Source organism: Acanthopagrus latus, chromosome 17 (assembly GCF_904848185.1).
Source record: "Acanthopagrus latus isolate v.2019 chromosome 17, fAcaLat1.1, whole genome shotgun sequence".
NCBI classification, from domain to species: domain Eukaryota; kingdom Metazoa; phylum Chordata; class Actinopteri; order Spariformes; family Sparidae; genus Acanthopagrus; species Acanthopagrus latus.
The window spans coordinates 11,106,354-11,124,302 of record NC_051055.1 but is presented as its reverse complement, the minus strand read 5'-3'; the positions used below and the strand labels follow the sequence as shown (position 1 = coordinate 11,124,302).

General features: G+C 42.3%; 2 protein-coding genes across 2 annotated transcripts in view; one reads left to right on the top strand and one right to left on the bottom strand.

Moving 5' to 3' along the window:
• ankib1b (ankyrin repeat and IBR domain containing 1b) overlaps positions 1-7,738 on the top strand; it is a 31,913-nt gene extending 24,175 nt beyond the window's left edge. The window contains exons 18-20 of the mRNA XM_037073363.1: positions 2,487-2,598; positions 3,366-3,409; positions 4,409-7,738. Of these exons, the coding sequence (XP_036929258.1) occupies positions 2,487-2,598; positions 3,366-3,409; positions 4,409-5,329 (1,077 nt within the window). The 3' untranslated portion in view covers positions 5,330-7,738. The remainder of the gene's footprint in view (positions 1-2,486; positions 2,599-3,365; positions 3,410-4,408) is intronic.
• Positions 6,123-16,009, bottom strand: zgc:110410 (uncharacterized protein LOC553618 homolog). The gene is made up of 11 exons (XM_037073364.1): positions 15,861-16,009; positions 14,821-14,966; positions 14,307-14,475; positions 13,777-13,855; positions 13,237-13,290; positions 12,859-12,949; positions 12,684-12,721; positions 11,965-12,052; positions 10,148-10,237; positions 9,465-9,512; positions 6,123-8,861 (listed from the first exon to the last, which is right to left on the bottom strand). The coding sequence occupies exons 2-11, from the start codon at positions 14,923-14,925 to the stop codon at positions 8,709-8,711; spliced, it is 915 nt and encodes a 304-aa protein (XP_036929259.1). The 5' UTR covers positions 14,926-14,966; positions 15,861-16,009; the 3' UTR covers positions 6,123-8,708.
• Between the last annotated feature and the right edge of the window lie 1,940 nt (positions 16,010-17,949).

Genomic DNA, 17,949 nt, shown 5'->3' with positions numbered 1-17,949 from the left:
CATGAAGCAGGCATTTCCCTGTTGACAGGAAAACAAATGACAGCATCAGTCTGCCAGTTTGATAAATGAACCTCGAAATCCTTATCCTCCTGCTCATCACCATGCAGTGAGTCAGGTAAAGCTTTTATTTACGTCAGGTTTACTGAGTAAACGGCCACACAGAGTATTTGTTTTATCCAAACCTGGAACCAGTGTGTTCATTTTTTTATTTTTATTACGCGTTCCCACTTTAAAAGCAGCTGTCCGACCGGGCTAGCATACCTTACTTGGTAACGTGTCGGCAGGACACTCTAATTCCGCTAACCGTAAGATGTGCCATTATCTTTTACGGAGTACTTTAGAAACCAGTCCCATGATCCAGGCAGATCCTCTGTCGTGTGCAGATTATAATGAAACGGGTTATGTTTTCTCCTCTATACTGTTCTACCTAGGACATGAATGGAAGCTTGTGTTTTCTGCCACACTGTGGGTCTTAATTAAAGTAACTACAAATATCATCTCTGTCAGACCTTAATGTGTATCTATTTGTATAAGACACTGTGCTATAACATTATTGATTATTCAGACAAATGCTGTAGAAAAGCCAACTGAAGCACACACAACCTCTCAAGTATACAAGCCTCAAGGAAAGATTTAATTAAGCCAGGCGCACACTACAAAGACCCGGCTCTTCAAAAGAACAAATTATCATTGTGAACCTCAGGTGAGATGCTTATCTCAACCTCCGTCAGAATTTAAACAAGCTTGAAACAGTCTATTGTTGTCAACAGTTTATTTTGGGACATGTATCTATGAGGATATTCACAGCAAATGCTGCTACCAGATGCCACTCTAAAAACCTGGGTTTTTATTTTTGTCCCCTAATTAAGAGCCTCTGTCTCTCAGCTGCAGTAGTTAATGGGGAAGCCATAGTAATAATCAAAGCCTGATGACACTGCCTCGCAGGCACAGCTACAGATGGTCTGCTCCCTGGTTCTCACAATGCCTGCAGATCATTTCATAGTGGGCTATTTTTAGAGCTGTGGAAACATGAAAGAGAGATTGGGTGGCAGGCTTTTGATTATATGAATGCGACTCAAACACTTTTTCTAATGCATGAGATGACTGAATGGAGAATGAACTACTTCCCAAGGTATTGATATGCAGATGTGATTTCTCAGTGTATGTAACCTTTTCATGTTGGTCTCCAACCAAAGTCTAGAGTAGCCATGCATCACAAACTCTAGGTCTGCAGCGGGACTTAAAGTTGCACTCAGTTTGCACTTGACCTATACAAGTTTAATCCCCCAAAACTATGATTCTTACTTTGTAGAATTAACAGTTTGAAAGACAATGTATGTTATATATGCCTAAACAAGGTTTACAAACGATGACTTAATTATATATACATATGGTAATATCAACATCATTAAATCAATACAAGGAACTGTCTCTCACAATCAGTTAACCATAGATATATTATAATTACAGACATGTGCATATGCGTACACACCTACTAAACTGAGTGCTTTTTTTGGTAATTTCGTTTAGACACGCTGTGTGAAATACAGTGTGTTAATTGATTTTGTGTTTGAACTCCCCTTAGTCAGGACGTGACAGAAATACCAAATTAGAGTTTTGCTGTTCATAATAATGATGATAATAATAATGATAATAATAGACTGCGCTCTCACTACCTGCAATGCAGACTGCTTATAGACTAGTTACATTATTTCATACCCATAATAACATAACCTCTTTGAATTTTCCTTAAGCCTGTTTTTAAAACCTGCCAGTAAATAAATATTTCATTGACATGACTTTTTAAATTGCATCACTTTCACTTTTGATAAGGCATTCTGATTGCTTTTGAGATTAGTCGGGCAAACACACGTATTTTCAAACATCTGATCCCCAATCTTCGTGTTGCTTCTTTTCTAATTCCCTTCAAGTGAGTGTGGGCTCTGCTTGGATTCAGTCTATACTGAAGGCTAATGAATGAAGCTTGGTCTGGAGATGAAAGAGGTTGAATGTGTCTCTAGGTGCTCAACTTTCCCTTGAACACAAGACTCAGACCACATTTGAAGCAAACTTTTTCTTTACTTCTCAAAATCAAAGTTTACAAATGTAGCCTAGTAAATGTTTATTACCAGAAACCTATATAGAAGCAAAGAAAATATGCAACTGTAACCACAATTCAGCATTATGTGGCAATTTTTCTGCTGGTCAAACAGCTCATACATAAATGTTTTATTTTTATTACTTAGTAATTATGAATCAGTTTATATATTTTCTGTTTTAGTAGTTATATCAAGGGACAACAGACTGCATTTTTCTATTCGACCTCTTGATAATAAATAAATCTTGTACATGTTGTTTAGAGTTGTGCACTTTCTAACTGCTGGATTAGAGCATCGTTGAAATGGAGCAATAAAAAGGAAAGTTGTCAAAAGTGTCGATTAATGACATGTGAGTTTTCAAAATGCTTTTTTTGTGGCTGTCTTTAGGAGTACGCAGAGTTCCAGTACAGACGGAGACACAGGCAGCGGAGGCGAGGTGACATGTCCAGTCTCCGTAGCAACACACCTGATCCTGATGACCCCAGTGACAGCACCTCAGGTACTGCAGTGGACATAGAGGACTTTTTGCACAGGGGATTCTAGTTTTATTTCTCAATGGTGGATTTGGTCATCTCATGTGAGCCATTACTTGTTTGTTTATTAATCTGCAGTGTGTGATTTAAGTTAGTAAGCCTTATATATAGCTATACATATGAGCACTTGTCAGTAATTCAGAGCAGGGTGGATGCAATGAACATGGTTGGTGTGCATACAAAAATTCAATGTTAATGCAGTGTACAGTATACTATTGCAATTACTGAGTTTTCTAATCAATGATGAAATAGTACATATCCATTTAATTAATCTACATTGATCCAGTCATCAGGATCACACTTTTTGATACACTGAGCTGTACAGAACCAATTAGGGTCCTGGCCCAAAATTGAGAAAATCACGACTGCTAAATTTCAGCAAGCCATTATTTCCAATCCATCAGTGTCGTCCATCAGCCAGCTACTCAAGGTTTGGCTGTGCTAAGCAAAGGATCGACATAGTTTGCCGTTCTGAAGCCAGGTGATGGGTGCTATTGTGCCAAGAAGGATTAATTGATTTCCAATACTGAAATTATGAATTTCCTGGGAAGATGCTGAAGGCCCATACTCTTTCAGGTGGCTGATACTTTATCATTTAGCAGTGTTCACTAAAATGAAGTGGATGTTCGTAAAAGTGGTCATTATCAACAGATTAAATTGCTATTCAAGTGATTCATTCTAATGGCAGTGTTTTTGATGGCCTGTGTTTTTGTCCAATTCTTTCTCTACAAAGACACTCAGGATGTTGGAAGTGGACGCAGACAAGGCCCTCTAATGGTGAGTGAACAGGCACCGTTTTCATCTCAACCCCAGGTTTTCAAGCTTTTGAAACTTTTCAGACAGTTTAAAAAAGCACAGCACCAATTTAACCAAACTGATTTATGCAAGGCTTTCTTTTCCTGCACTCACTGTGGCTTGATAATGATGTGGTTAACAGAAATGTACTTTTAACAGTTTTGGGGTTTTGTTTTATGTTCTGTTTTTTCTAAAGGCAATCTTAAGAGAACATTTGTAAAAGTCTAATAAATTACTTACTATTGCAAGTTGCACTTTATTAAGTTAGACAAAAAACTGAAGGTTTAGTCAGAAGTTTGGAGGCCACAGAATCCAACTGATTCTTTGAAATTGTAGCATAGGCATAAAAAAACTACAGTACAAATTCTGATGAATGATCATCATAGACATTTAGACACTGTACCCTGGAGTCCAAATGTCCGACATGATCACATTAATATCAAGTTACTGTGGTTTCGGTAATTTCCATAAAAAAGCTACAGTTCTAGCTATTTTAGGTTGATTTTTTTTATTAACCTTTCATCTATTCGCACAAAGGTTGTAAGCCTTCATTCAGCCTACATTAAAGTACTAAAAGACAAACTATATCACTGTTGTTATATTAATTAGATCGCATTACAAATCACAGCATTGCCTGCCTTATATTTTACCACTGTTTTTGACATTTCACCTTAAATCCCACTGACCAAACAAACAGAAATACACCAGCTATTTAAAAAACAAAGAAACAAATAAACAAAAAACAGCCATGGCCTGCAGGTGGCACAAGTGTCAAAACAGCTGCAGCCGATTATTTTTATGTGTGCCACAGCATGTCTACATCTGCAGCTCGATCCTGCAGCTGCTTTTACTTTCCGCACCAATAGGTGTAGCTCGTACAGGTTGGACATGAACTGCTGGTGTGTAACTTCTTGTTCGCTGTGACTGGATAATGTTTGCTCATCCTGCACCATTGACGCTGTCTTCTCTATTGTCTCACAGGGTCTGGGTTCTCTGGATGACGATGACCCCAACATACTACTGGCCATCCAGCTGTCACTCCAGGACTCAGGGATGGCAGGAGGCGGGTCAGGCCATGACGTCCTTGCTAATGAAGCTTCGCTCGGTGCTATTGGCACCTCCCTGCCTTCCCGCCTCGAACAGAGTGCTCCAAGTGTAGAGGTCCTCCACAGAGCTTCCCTAAGCAGCTCAGAACTGCTGGAGGTGGGAGATAACTTGGCTAGACTTGGCAACACCAACATCAGCAGCCAGTACTCTGCTGCCACCGGTGTTACTGCCTCTGTGCAGCACTGTGAAAGTCACAACCGGGCCTACAGGGCTTCTGTGCCAATACCAGTGGCTCCAGGCGGCAGCAACTCATCGACAGGCCTCTTCTCTTCCTCCAGTGACACTATAGATTCAACCACATGTGGCAGCCATGACCCCTCCTCATCCTCTGCTTTAGCAGCAAATGCAAACCTGCTGGGCAACATTATGGCTTGGTTCCACGACATGAATCCTCAAGGCATCACCCTGGTCCCCTCAACCTCTTCTGACACAGACTCCAACATAAGCACATTCCATGCAGGCGGAGGTGGGTGTCTGCAGGATGACGAGAAAGGTGGGGTTGTCCTGCCTGAAAGCAGGAAACCTCATGAAGTGATGGCAGACGTGGCTTTCTGCTCCCAGAGACTGAGTGACGTGGAGGAGAAGGAGTGTGCTGTCGCAGAGAGGCCGACCCAGTTAGATCTAGTGGGGCTGGACACCATGCCGCGACCTTACACCCTCAACACAAGTGGAGAACATACTGAGCGGGGGGGCCCAAAGGTCTGCCATGTCGACACTCCCCAATGTGACTCCATATCCGACCAGCTGCCCAGCACTAGCTCATCTGAGTGGGAGGACCAAGTGCACTTGGTATGAAGTGACTGGCTGAGAATGGAAAGAGCTATTTTGGAAAGGCCAAAAAAAAAAAAAAAAAAAAACCACCAGAGATTGCAAATGAAATAGAACTGAGGAATTAGCTATTCAGGTGGAATGTATACAGAATGAAGAATGTGTTTGTAGAAAAGTGGGGGAAGAGGTATTTAGACTCGTAGCTTAGTCTAGCACTGCAGTTAGATGGGTCTCCTGCGTTTACTGTGTTGTCAGCCCCCCAACGACCAGCCCTCCTGCAAAGAAAGCACTAACTGAAGGAGAGATTACATTTGATAACAATGTTCCTACATTAGGTATTTCATACAGTGTTTCTGTGCTGATATAAATATGAATACGTTGCTCTTTCTGAAATCAAATTTAAAGGAATTAAGAGATTTAGAGACTTAACGTAGTGCAGGTATATATATATTTTTGTCTACTGGAGTAAAAGCCTACTGTATGTGTCTGAATCAGGTTTTAAAGGATGTTTTTCAGCTGTACATATGAGCAGATTAATATTTTGCTCCAATATTGAATCTGTGAAGTACAGGCAGAGAAACAGCTCCTCGCTCCTGTCCAAACCTGCCTACTTTCTAGTTGCCAAACACTGACTAGCAAAAGCACAATTTGCAGTCACCAAGTGGATTCTTTGAAGTAAATTGTGCCTACTTATTACAATCTCAACAGCTCAGCTGAACCTAAATGTGAACGTCGTGAGCCATATTTTTATTCGAGGATGCGGCTGAGTGATATTTTCCAATCTCACTAGTGTGCTGTGTAAATCTGTAGTCCAAGACCATAATGGTTGTCAACTTTATTATGTGAAACATTCACACAAAACAGTTGAGATAAATCATTCAAATGAAAAGTTGGTGGCCTGCTGGAAAACATTTCAGATTTGAGTTGACAATGCTTATTCATCTCAAAGCCTCGATCCAAACACACTTTCAATGGGAAACACTGTCTGATCTGTACAAAAGAGAAACGCTGACAGGCCCAGAGGGGCTGCTCAGTGTCCTTCAGTTCAGTTTATTCTGAATTCCATTGTAGCTCCCTTAAAGTAATGTTTGAGTACTGCAGCTAAATATGGAGCTTGACAGATGATGTAGACAGGGAGTAGTCGTGTTTATACACTGCGGGGAAGGCCAAGTGAGAGAAATGATCAGGCAATCACATTCAGACTTTGGTGAATTCATTAATCCAGCCCAAGTCACTGTAATTTATCTCTGGGTTCTGTTCAAGTGTAATATAAGCAAAGCCTTCTTGGAGCTCTGCAGATGTCCCGGGCTGCAGGGTATATAATGCATGGAGAATTCATGAATGTGTGTTGCATCTCAAACACATGGGGAGCCCATGTGTTTGAAACAGTTCTCTACACAGTTAGAGATACAGTGCCTTTATGTCGATCGCCGTTATTTTATTCTTTTTCACACATTTTTTCTGAGTGCTAATTACACAGTATTTATAGTGTAAACAAAACAAACACCTGTTACCTTAAAGTTTTTTCTCTCATAATGTGTGCAAACATGAGATCTTGATTTTATTTTCTCCATCAAAATGTTTGTAGCATGAGGCTTTCAGTTGGTTCTGGTAGTGCTATGTTAAAGGTTAATACTGATTTGCTATGATTTGGCAAAACGGATGACGGTTAATGTCGTGCTCTTGATCCCCAAATATTTAGAAAAAAAAAGGTTTTATTTCTATGTGCAGAGTGGCTTTATGCCCTACACAGCTGATTCTTTCTGTGGTTTAGAAACTAAAATCACTATATTGACTTTGGAACGAGTTGACCTACTATATGTGTATCAAGTACCTTACCTGAAGACACTAAAATGGAGGAAAGTTGCAATATAAAGTAGGTATTTATTTGAAATAGATCAGATCCATTAAAGAAAATGGATTGTGAATAATCAGTTTGAAGTGAAACACATTGATTTGTGTTTTACGATTAAGACTAAATGTTTTCGTGCAGACGAATGTCTGACAGAAATTAATTCCGTTTTTTTCCTAGCAGACATGTAGAACCACGTTAACCTAAAGATAGTGATTGCTTTGAAAAGTGTCTTGAAGTTGTGAAACTGTGAGTGCCATATGGTTAGTGGATTGGTTAATGTGAAGTGGGTTGAACAGAGGACATGAGATGTGTTTCCCTCTTTTGCGTTACAGTTTGCTGTGCATGAAATGGGTAGAAGTCTAAATGGAGTTTGTACTTCCTTTGTATTTCACCTCTGATGTCCAGGTGATTTATTTTAAAACGGCATATAACATTTTTTTTAACTCATTGAGATTTTCTATTGTAAAGCAACTAATCCTTGAAATGCTATTTGCACTTTCATAGTCTATACTTGATACATTCCCTCTTTATATGAAACATGTTTGACGTGTGATGCCAATAAACTATGTGTTGAGTTTTAATGTGTTGTTTTTCATTGCCCACTGAGACACCCACGTTCTGAGCAAAGATACCATGCCTGGTTCCCTGGGAGTGCAAAGGCTGACAGATTCTGTCTTTTACTTGAGTTATGTTTGGTTTCTGGAATCTAGTTTTGCAAAAGCCTCCTTCAGGCTTCCTTTAAACTGTAGGACAGAGGATGTAATTTTACCAACAGCAAGAGTGTTACAACTTTTAAATGTGGCACAAATCACAAGATGAAGGGACAGTTCACCCAAAAAAATAGAGTCTAACTAAGGACTGATGCAGTTTGCAAGTTTAGTTCAGTTAGAAAGAAAATAGCTCCAACATGAAACTGTTCACAGTCTGTAGATTATCTTGAGCAACTGGGTCATAATTTTTGGAAAGAGACATTGCTGTTGAGTTTTTGTTTGAGTATTTTTGGCGCTTTGAGCATCACAAGCTGAATGCCATCTAGTTCTGTTATATTCAGCAAATACAAACATCTCGACGGCCGATATCTATAAAACTCACTCTGAAACAGCCTAGATGGACGAACAGCAGTGCGGATAAGAAGAAAAATATGTTTTTGATTTTGGTGTAAACTGTCTCTTTGAGTTTAAGTTCAGTTCAAGACTAAAACTAACAGTAATGTAAAGCTAAAGCAGCGTATTTATAGAACCATCTATTCAGCACATAATTTTAGGGAGAAACACATGCAAATACAGTGCGAAAATCTCATATTGAGCATCCCTCAAAACATTTAGCACACAGCAAATCACAGTTCATAACAAAATTCACCCTGATGTTTGACAATAAAAACAAAGCTGTCTTTTGGACACATCACAGTCGTCTCTAATTATTTAAATATGACATCCTGAGTACTAATCAGTGTGTGGAGAATCGAGATACATGATGCACTAAACTGTTTGATATTGTGTGTCAGAGGCGTTTCAGTCTTTCTGTAGGTGGGCCTGTCATCAGTGCTTAGTGTTAGCGGCAGAGGCCGATGAGCTGCAGCAGGAGGAGGAACAGGGTGACAATGTCCAAATAAAGGTTGAGAGCGGCGAACACATATTCCTCGGGGGAGATCTCATACTTCCTGTGTTTTCCACCCAGGATGAGCTGGGTATCGAACACCAAATACTGCAGAGAGACAGAGCGAGAGAGTGATGAGACGCTTCAACACTGACATCTGAAGGCAGCGTCTTAGTGGGATGAAAGAGACGGAGAGCCGGTTACAAGAATCAGTCTGAAAAGAAAGCACGGGCTGTGTTTCTTATCGTTGAGAGAGAGGGGGGACTGCGCTGATAAACGGGCCATGTAAATAATCGTGTCGTCGGAGTTGTTGCAGCTGAAAATAAGTTGTGACTTGCCGCTGACAGCCTGTTCGGCTCTGTGTGCAGTCGCAGTTTGTTCCACTGGCTGACGGGATGGGTCACAACATTTGCTGTTAATGCCAAAGGCACGCAGAGAGGTGGCTGTGAAAATGAAGCCTACTGCTGTTAAGCGGTGCATAATTGAAATTAAAGGGCACGAGGACATCAGAGCCTCTCTCTGTACACTAACTACTGTGACAGACACCGGAGTGAAGCTGCTCGACCCTGGGATCTTGACTTCACGCCTTCTTTCAATGATGGTTTCTTTCATTTTAAAAGGTTATGATCAGTCTGTTTTTTCAATTCAACCTGTGCTGCTGCTGCTGCTGCAAAAAGCATTCCATCGTTAAAGTACTTTCAGTGTACTTACTAGAGAAAACAGCAAGGTTCCCAGGCAGGCGTACAGGATATAAGCATACTGTTGAAAGAAAGAGACAAAAAAATCAGGGGAGGCATTCAGCAACATAATCGACTGTAAACTGATCTGTGATTACCCATAAAGGGAGGTAATATGTAGCTTAAAAATACTGTTTCAACATTTAGAATGAAGCGCTGGTTATTTTCTATCTTGAGATGATACAGTGCGCTTCCTGCGGACACAATAACTCAGGCCCATCCTTTATCTCAGTTGCTGAAAAAGCAGGCATACTTAATCCTTTTTAGTTGTTCTGTGGGGAAAATATGATAGTAAAGGCTGATAATGGGTGCACACAATATGCTTTCAGAAAGCAGTGTTGATTCCCTGATTCAGGTCAGTTGTGGCTGTGTATAAACAGCACTTTGAAATCAATGGGACGCACACACTATCAGCCGTCACAGTAGACAGCAGTGTACATTTAAATGCATCAGATCAGTGCAACTCCCGAGAGAGCCGAGAGCATCCGCACTCCTCTTTACAGTCTGCTCAGTACACAGGTCAGTGGCAGTACATCCTGGTGATAAAAGCTCTGATGCTTACGAACTGCCCGCCTCCAGCTGCACGCCACTGCAATTCATTTCCAGCATGCTCTCACTGCAAACACAAGGTGTAAACACAGCCGCTCCTTTGTCTACCTGCGATCGGAGAATTGCACAAAGCAGTGCAAACGAGAAGAGGGTCCAGGCAAACACCCACAGGCTCCCACTTTTTGCGGTGAAGTCCCACTGGTGCAAGATAGGGAGGGAGAAGAGTGAGACACGGTGAATGTGACAAGCCTCTCAAACAGAAAACAGTACATCTCTCATTTACACTCAAGACAGGGCGCTCAAGGTCGTCTGCATTGCAGCTGTGCTCCGAGATGCTGCGGATCGCTTAATGATGAAGACATATTGTGGTTCAACACACAAGAAAAGCCTAACGATTCCGGATATAAATATGCCAGATAATTAATCAACAAGCTGCGACGCAGGCAACGGAGAAAGGGAGGGGAGGTGGCCTTTTGGCCCGTGTGCCCTTTTCAAAATAGACAGCGAAAAGATGGCAGTTGCTATAGAGAATCACTAGCACTGATCACCTGAGGAGCAGTGAGCTACACATCCAAGGCAGTCTGTATGACATTTACGTTTATCACAGTGACAGCGACTAAGACTCTCGGCACACGGCGTGCAACTGCGGCGCAAGGAGACGCAGAAATCTGCAAGATGAAGTCATCAGATGAAAATTCAATGAGGACACTTATATTATCTATTTATTCCCCTCTATACAGGCTCTCTCTTCATCCATTCTACACATTACATGAGCTGAAAGCATTATGGATACATTCTCGGGATAATCACTTCACACATGCCTGCAAGGTTTATCCCATCTAAGCAGGGGGGAAAAAAATCTGCTCCATCTGATGCATTAAGTAGCAAAAAATTTGTGAAATGCCAAACTGCATTTAGAGGCAATTAAGAGGGACTCTGAATGCAATTTGAATTTGGCCTACGTCTGTTTCACTTGTCTAATTTTTTCGCCCCACTGACTGTGATTACTTCCCCTCCTTTTATGAGCCTTTTATTGAAGCAGCATGCCAAACTATCGGTGAAGAGATTCTCAAAAGGTCTCCTCACTTGTGCTTGTTGACTCTCGCTAATAAAACATTGCAACTCTTAAATGTCACTTACACAAGCATAAGCTGTTATATAAATCAAGTGACATCACTGTACAAATATTAACAGGCTTTGTTCGCACCATAAAATAAAATGGAAATACTATTGGTGGAGAGAGATCTTCAGGGTCCTGTATCAGAGCTGTTTAGTTATTATTGTAATTTCCAGATTTGGCTTTTGGTGAGAGATCAGGGATGCAGGTTGATTCGTGTACGCACCTGCACTAAAGGCAAAAGGAATTACCATTTCAATATTACAGAATACCCTGCTGGGCGATCGTCATGTCTCCCAGCGTGTCAGCGAAAGAGACCTTTCAAACATTAATCTCAGAGCGTGTTTGCCTTATTACACAGTTCATGCTGAAAGGAGACATCCCAAAAAAAGAGGAAGAGGGGGTGTTTAGCAAATGACAAAAGGCTCCAGGCCATTTCAGAACCCAGATTTATGATATATGCCCCGGCCAGCACGAGAACAGCCCGCAGGTTTAACTCTGTCCCACCACTGGACACAAGGAATTAACTTGATTGACAAATGCACTGATCTCAGCACTAATCATAGTTTTGCCTGGACAGCAAACTCATCTGAGTTTTAAAACCTTTCGCTGGTGACTGCAAATAACACACACTGCACGAGGAGACCTGGGCCATAGCTCAGCTTAACACTTTTCCTTTGACTGCACAGGAACGACAGCTCAGTAGACGGACTTTTAGCACCGACTGCATGGAAAAGTCACCGCAGTTTATGAAATTTCCCTTTTGGCTGCCCTGCAGATTGAGTTCAGAGTGTGTGGCACATCTCACCTTTGACTGCATGGCGAACAGAGTCAAGGCGAAGGACACAAGCGCCGTCGCCCCCACAGCCCACAGAACTGCTTCAGCGTCATAGTACCTGCAGACAGAAATATCAAACGGCTGTGCAGAGGGAACGGCACCCCGCGGCATCGCGGCAAACTAATCAGCAGGCAGAGTGCAATCATGAGCAGTAGGGTTGTGTTCTATCCTAAAAGCAACACATTACTTTCTCATAAGAAATGTGGTCCTTTTTTATCTAATAGTCTGTATTATGTGTCTCAAGTCGAGTGATGGCAGGGACCCCCCCCCTTTGGAAGGGCATTACATAATGTATTGCCTATGTTCATATCAGTTACAGTGCAGCTTCAGTTAAGGCAATGTCCTATAAATATGATAATTTGAATGTATTATTGATAGTCAGGTCTTTTTCTGTCCCAGTGACAAGCTGCTAAAAAGAAACGTCTCACAGATGGAAAAGGTAGCTTATGTGTACACAGGCCCCGCTGCAGAGAAATTGGTTTTTAAACTATTTGCGATGCTTCTGATTTATCTTCGGCTGAGCAAAACCCCCCCCACCCTTTTAATTTGGTAAACCGGCGAAGATAACATCTTATCAGATTTGATGGCTTCATCGCTGACATCCTACATGCTATCAGATATGGATCAATTAGGGTTATTATTGTGCAAATGAGTCAGCATCAGGTGGGGATTCATCCTTGGAAACTCACGCCGACACAGAGCCGAGCATCAGGCCCTCCGCTATAGTCTGAGACAGAGAGGGAGAGACAAAATCGAAAGTAAATACATGACACAGAAAAAAAAACGAAAAAAAAAAAAACAGTGAACTAGAGCAGCTGAGGTGGGGCTTTAATTTGATGCCTGGCTGGTACTGCTTCTACTCACAAACAGGCCCAGGGTGATGAAATTGAGGGGGACTCGACGACGGATGTTGTCGCAGCAGGACAGGACCAAGATGAGCACAAACACCACCACCCTATTTCACAGAGAATATAGTGTACCGTAAACAGCAAATAAACAGGCTATAAACTGGAGAAAAAAAGTTTTCACGATGTGAATTCACTGAGTGAGTGCATTATTTATGCACAGCGCAGCTGGCAGTTTCTTGGATTGGGATTCAGACTGAGGTGACAGTTTGTGATTTGCATCAGTTGGATATCTGTGAGAGAGATTTTCACTGAGGAGATCTGCAGGGGGGCAAAACTGATTAAAATAACAAATGTGTGCATCACCTCCATAATCTGACTGTTTTTGAGAGCTTACATCATGGTGTAGGAGAACCAGTAGTTTTCCCATGTCCATCTCCGGAGAGTGTCCCTGTTATTTGAGAAGCAAAAAAAAAAAAAAGGGAGGGGGAGTGTTTAATAGAGGCACCATTTATGTGATAGAGGCAGTAGAATGATTTTATTAAATATTAACAGAGGACAGGGCATTGTGCACATGGGAGCTGGATACGATTTATGAAAAGAAATGACTGGAGCAGTGTTCTACCACATCCATTATACAAAACATAAAGCTTTCAAGCAACTGCAAGCAAAAATATTATGCGGCAGAAAATGCACTTTTATTCTCCACCATCTTGTCTCGCTTCACATATTTATGCATTCGAGCTGCGCCAGGTTGCACGCTCAAAGTTCCTACAGGGGGGAAGGAATATGCTACTCGTGCTCCTGTGTGATGTTGGGTGCTCTAACAACGCCGACGACACTAAATGCAGATAGATGGATGGATGGAAAGATGGGTGCCTGACTTGGATTAATCTCCTTTGTTGGATGTGTGTTCCCCTGTGTGATGCTGCCTCACCAGTAAAGAAAAGCGCAGATGATCCCAATAGTCACCAGGAGCTGAATCATCAAGGTCAAGTAGACTTTCCTTATGAAACCTTTTCAGAAAGAAAGAGGGCACACAGCAGAAAGTCAGACAACAACAACAACAACCATGAACAAAGACAGTGAAGCAGAGAGGCAGGTAGGATTGTTTTTATTTTTTTTTCCTTTCTTTCTTTTCGTTGCATTTCAAAATGCCTTCTGTGTTTTCATCAAACCCACATTTCATCCTCTCATTTAAAATGAGCTGTGTTGCGTGGGTGGAAAGCTGAGGCAGGGTACAGCAGAGATCAGGAAACAACTTTCAATTTCAAATCAATCTCAAGAAAAACACTGCGGGAGCAAACGAGGGAGTAAATATCACTCAGCCTTTTTTCCAACTCCGACCATGCAGACAAAAAAAAAGAAAAGAAAAAAAAAAAAAAAGCATATTCGCCTCTCCCATGTTCTGTCTCTCCCCCTGTCAGAGTCCGGCAGGGGGAGTGACAGTGACTAATCAGTGACTACCTCGTCGTACGGCGGCGTCACTGAAGCAGTTGTCCTCCAAGCCCCGGGAGTAGTCAGGGGGAGCCTGGCCGTACTGCTCGCTGCCTCCCGCCGCTGCCGCCTCCTCGGGGTGGACCATGTTGTCATAGGTGGCAGGAGGGGAGACCACCGCGACGTTCCCCTTCCCCACCTGGCCCGTCCAGACATCATCATCAACAACAACAACAACAACAACAACACTTGTACATCAAACAACATTCTACTCATGAAGAAAAAAATCACAAGCATTGTTCCTAGTTTTCCTTCTTGAAATGCATTAATTAAAAGGAAATCAATCGGCCGTGTGTAATTAAATGTGCACACAGCGCTTTGTTTTGAGAGTGTTTTATGATGATCAAAGGTTGCTGGTGTGCGAGTTTGGCAAAGACAAATAGTCGCTCAAACCAAAATTAGTGGGAAGAAAGACATGGTTTCAGCAGCTCACTCCCTCCTCTGCTCTGAGCCGACACGCAAGCGTTTGGATTCTGCTCCTGACCTGGTAGCTCATCCCCGTGTACGGCTGGCTCGCACAGTCCTGAGGGCTGTACGGAGGAGGGCGAGGGCCATATCCGTCCCCGCTGCGGTCCTGAGTGCGGTCCATCGTCCGTCTTCAGCTGAGGCACACAAACTGACGGAGAAGACCTGCCAGAGAGTCACAGGTGAAAGGTGACACGCCAGAGGCGTCAGCGCTCCCATCACTGAGTTAAACTGAGGTCGGCGGGGAGCAAATAAACGGGTAATTACAAACTGGTGCATCGCACAAACGCTGAGAGCCATTCATGATAACATCCATAATTATGTCCTTGAGCCCTCCGTCTGATAGCACTGTATGTATATTTAATGGCCAAATAGGTTGCGGTTAATTGATCTCAGTGGAAATTCAGTTGTCATCAACGAGGACAGACAGACCGGTGCTGTTTCATATAAAGCGAGGATGTGAGAGGAGAACACGTTCATCTGAGATGTTCCTGGGTTTTTTGGATTAATCATTAAAACAGATGAGGGCATAATTAGCCAGGAACACTGACCTGCTGTGTGTGGTATAAAACTGCTGCAAAGCGATGACTGCGCAGAAAGCCCACACTGTAACAGTATCAAACAACCATCTGCACCGCATTTAAATCTGCCTATCAGTGGTTTGAAAAAAATAAATAACATCATACACTTCCTGTAATATCAGTGATAAGCAATGACTTTTGAGATAAGTCACCTGCCACTTACAAAGACATTTTCTGGCTCCAGTTCCCAACTCCCTAACTCTAAAACCCCTGAACAGATGGAACAAAGTCATAATACGTTTGAATATATTCTCAAGTTCTTGAATGACCTGAGGTGGACTTTGTTTCTGTCTGCTTGCATACATAGCCAAGACTGTTTCAAACATCACCTCAGAGACGTGATAAACAAAACACACGAACAAAAAGCACCCGTTGTGTTTTTCCCAAGTGTTTAACAAGTGATCAATTGCTGTTTGACTTGAGGTCTGTTCACATAAATCAATTAATTACAGCCCGGATCCCTTACAGCATGTCTTACCTCGTCTGTGACGGCCAGGAGTCTGTCCTGCTGCTCTTCCTGTAGTGTTAGTTCCCCCTCAGGGCAAAGTCTACCTGCTATCAGGCGGTTCCCACAGAGACAGGACTTTAGCTCCAGGGGGAGAGGATGTATCCCCCATGAGGCTCGATGGGATATTCGGATGAAGTTCTTAAAATGTCATTAAACCGCCCAGGCTGACACTTTGTCCGGGCAAATGATGTTTGTTGCCCCCTTTTTTTTTTTTTTTTTTTTGCAAATGCTGATTCATGTGGGCTCTGAGAACAAGTTCCAGACTGAGGCCTTCTCAACACCTCAACAAAGACAAATTCAGTTTCCTGTGATGATGTATCATTAACCTGCTCTACATGATAACCCTGCATCCTTTCATCCTGTATCGAGCAAAAAGCCAAATGTAACACAGTGGCACCCTGTAAAATCCTGCGAGGGACATGAACTTCCTGACTCACCTTAGTTACACATTGATAACAACCTGGGCGTAAAAACCAGCCAGTGACAGGAGGAAGGCAAACGCGCGTTGAGTACGACAAATCCAACCCAGACAAAGGGATTATGGGTATTGAGGCACAGCTGGGAAGAATAGCTAAAGACATACTCTGAAAATACATGAAGTAATGTAGGTCAATACAGTCTTAGTGCTTCTCCATGAAGAATCAACACTGAAAGGGATCTATGAAGACTTCATCCATGACTGAGAAGCTCGTCTGGGATAAATCTATTTGTTATGACAGCTCAAGCAAATTGTGATTTCCTCTTCATAGCTTTGATTACACTTTAAAGTGGCTGCGCCTCAGGTACATCATTAGATTTGCTACTTCTTTCGTATCACGGATGAAAAACCCAAGTCCAGCAGACCTCCAGCTTCATACACAAGCACTCAGCCACTCTGCCTGGGTTTTGTTTCTAAAGTCAATGACGTTGCACAGGACACTTAAAAACAAGCGCATCAGCAGTTAAAGGTGAGATTTCATGCCAAAAACTGAATACCAAATTCACTGGATCAGTGCACATCACAAAAGGAATTTCACATGGGCATACAGAAACTAATCACACTGTATACTGAGCAAACACTGGGGGGCACTAGTCTCCTGTGCTTCTTCTACTAATTGCAGTGATTTGGTTGTGACTCCATCCCTTCTGCTGCTGCCACCTCCCTGCCCAACCAGCAGCACCATAATCCTCCAGAGACCTCTGTTCTGCCTCTTGATTTTAAATGCATACATGTGACATGTGCGCTTGTCGTTTCTTTGAAACAGAGGGGAACATTTTTTTTTTCCTGTTCAGACTGCAATAAATAAAGAATGTTGCAAGACAGAGGAACAAAATAAAGACTTGCCGAACATATTTGAAGGGACGGAAGGCTTTTCAGTGAAAAATACACATTCTCACTCTGTTCCTCTGCTGATTGGTGTGTCAGTCAACACGGGCTGGATTTGCACTGCCTGCTCAAATCTGATGAGCTTGCTCTCACCTATTCATGAGATCTCAGTCGGATTTGAATGGACGGCACAACAAACAGAGTCACATTTGAGCAGGCAGTTCAAATCCAGCCTGTGTTGACACACCAGTCAGAGTGGAGCCCAGTGTGAGGCTGCATTTAACACAGATCTGATTGTCTCGATGCTGTCCAAACAGCAGCAACACATGAGGCTGAAGCCACGTGGAAGACAATATGTGCAGAGCACAGAGCTGTGTCCAGACCATGATACACAGGACGGGGGGGGGGGACCAAAAGAAGAAAGATATGAAGAAAGAAGGATAGAAGGAATGAAAGAAAGACTAACGAAAGGAAGGAGGACTGGGAGAAATGAAGGAACAATAGAAAGAGTATGGAAGACATAAAAAAAATGTGGGATAGAGAAGAAAGATGGACAGATGAATGGAACGATGGAGGGAAGGAAAGCAGACAGGAAGGACAGATTAAGAGGGGATTGATGGAGGGAAGACAGGAAGGGTGAAAGAAAGAAGGAATGACAGATGTGAAGACAAGGATGGAAAGACAAAAAAGGAAAGAGAGACAGAAGAAATGAAAGAAAGGGGAGAAAGCAAGAATCTGTGAAGATTGAAGATG

Excerpts from the sequence above, each read along its gene's own strand:
- zgc:110410 (XM_037073364.1), bottom strand. The coding sequence starts at position 14,925 with ATGGACCGCACTCAGGACCGCAGCGGGGACGGATATGGCCCTCGCCCT. Across the intron at positions 12,722-12,858 it reads TCATCACCCTGGGCCTGTTT|ACTATAGCGGAGGGCCTGAT; the intron begins GTGAGTAGAAGC and ends TCTCTGTCTCAG. Across the intron at positions 8,862-9,464 it reads GAACCTTGCTGTTTTCTCTA|TATTTGGTGTTCGATACCCA; the intron begins GTAAGTACACTG and ends GTCTCTCTGCAG.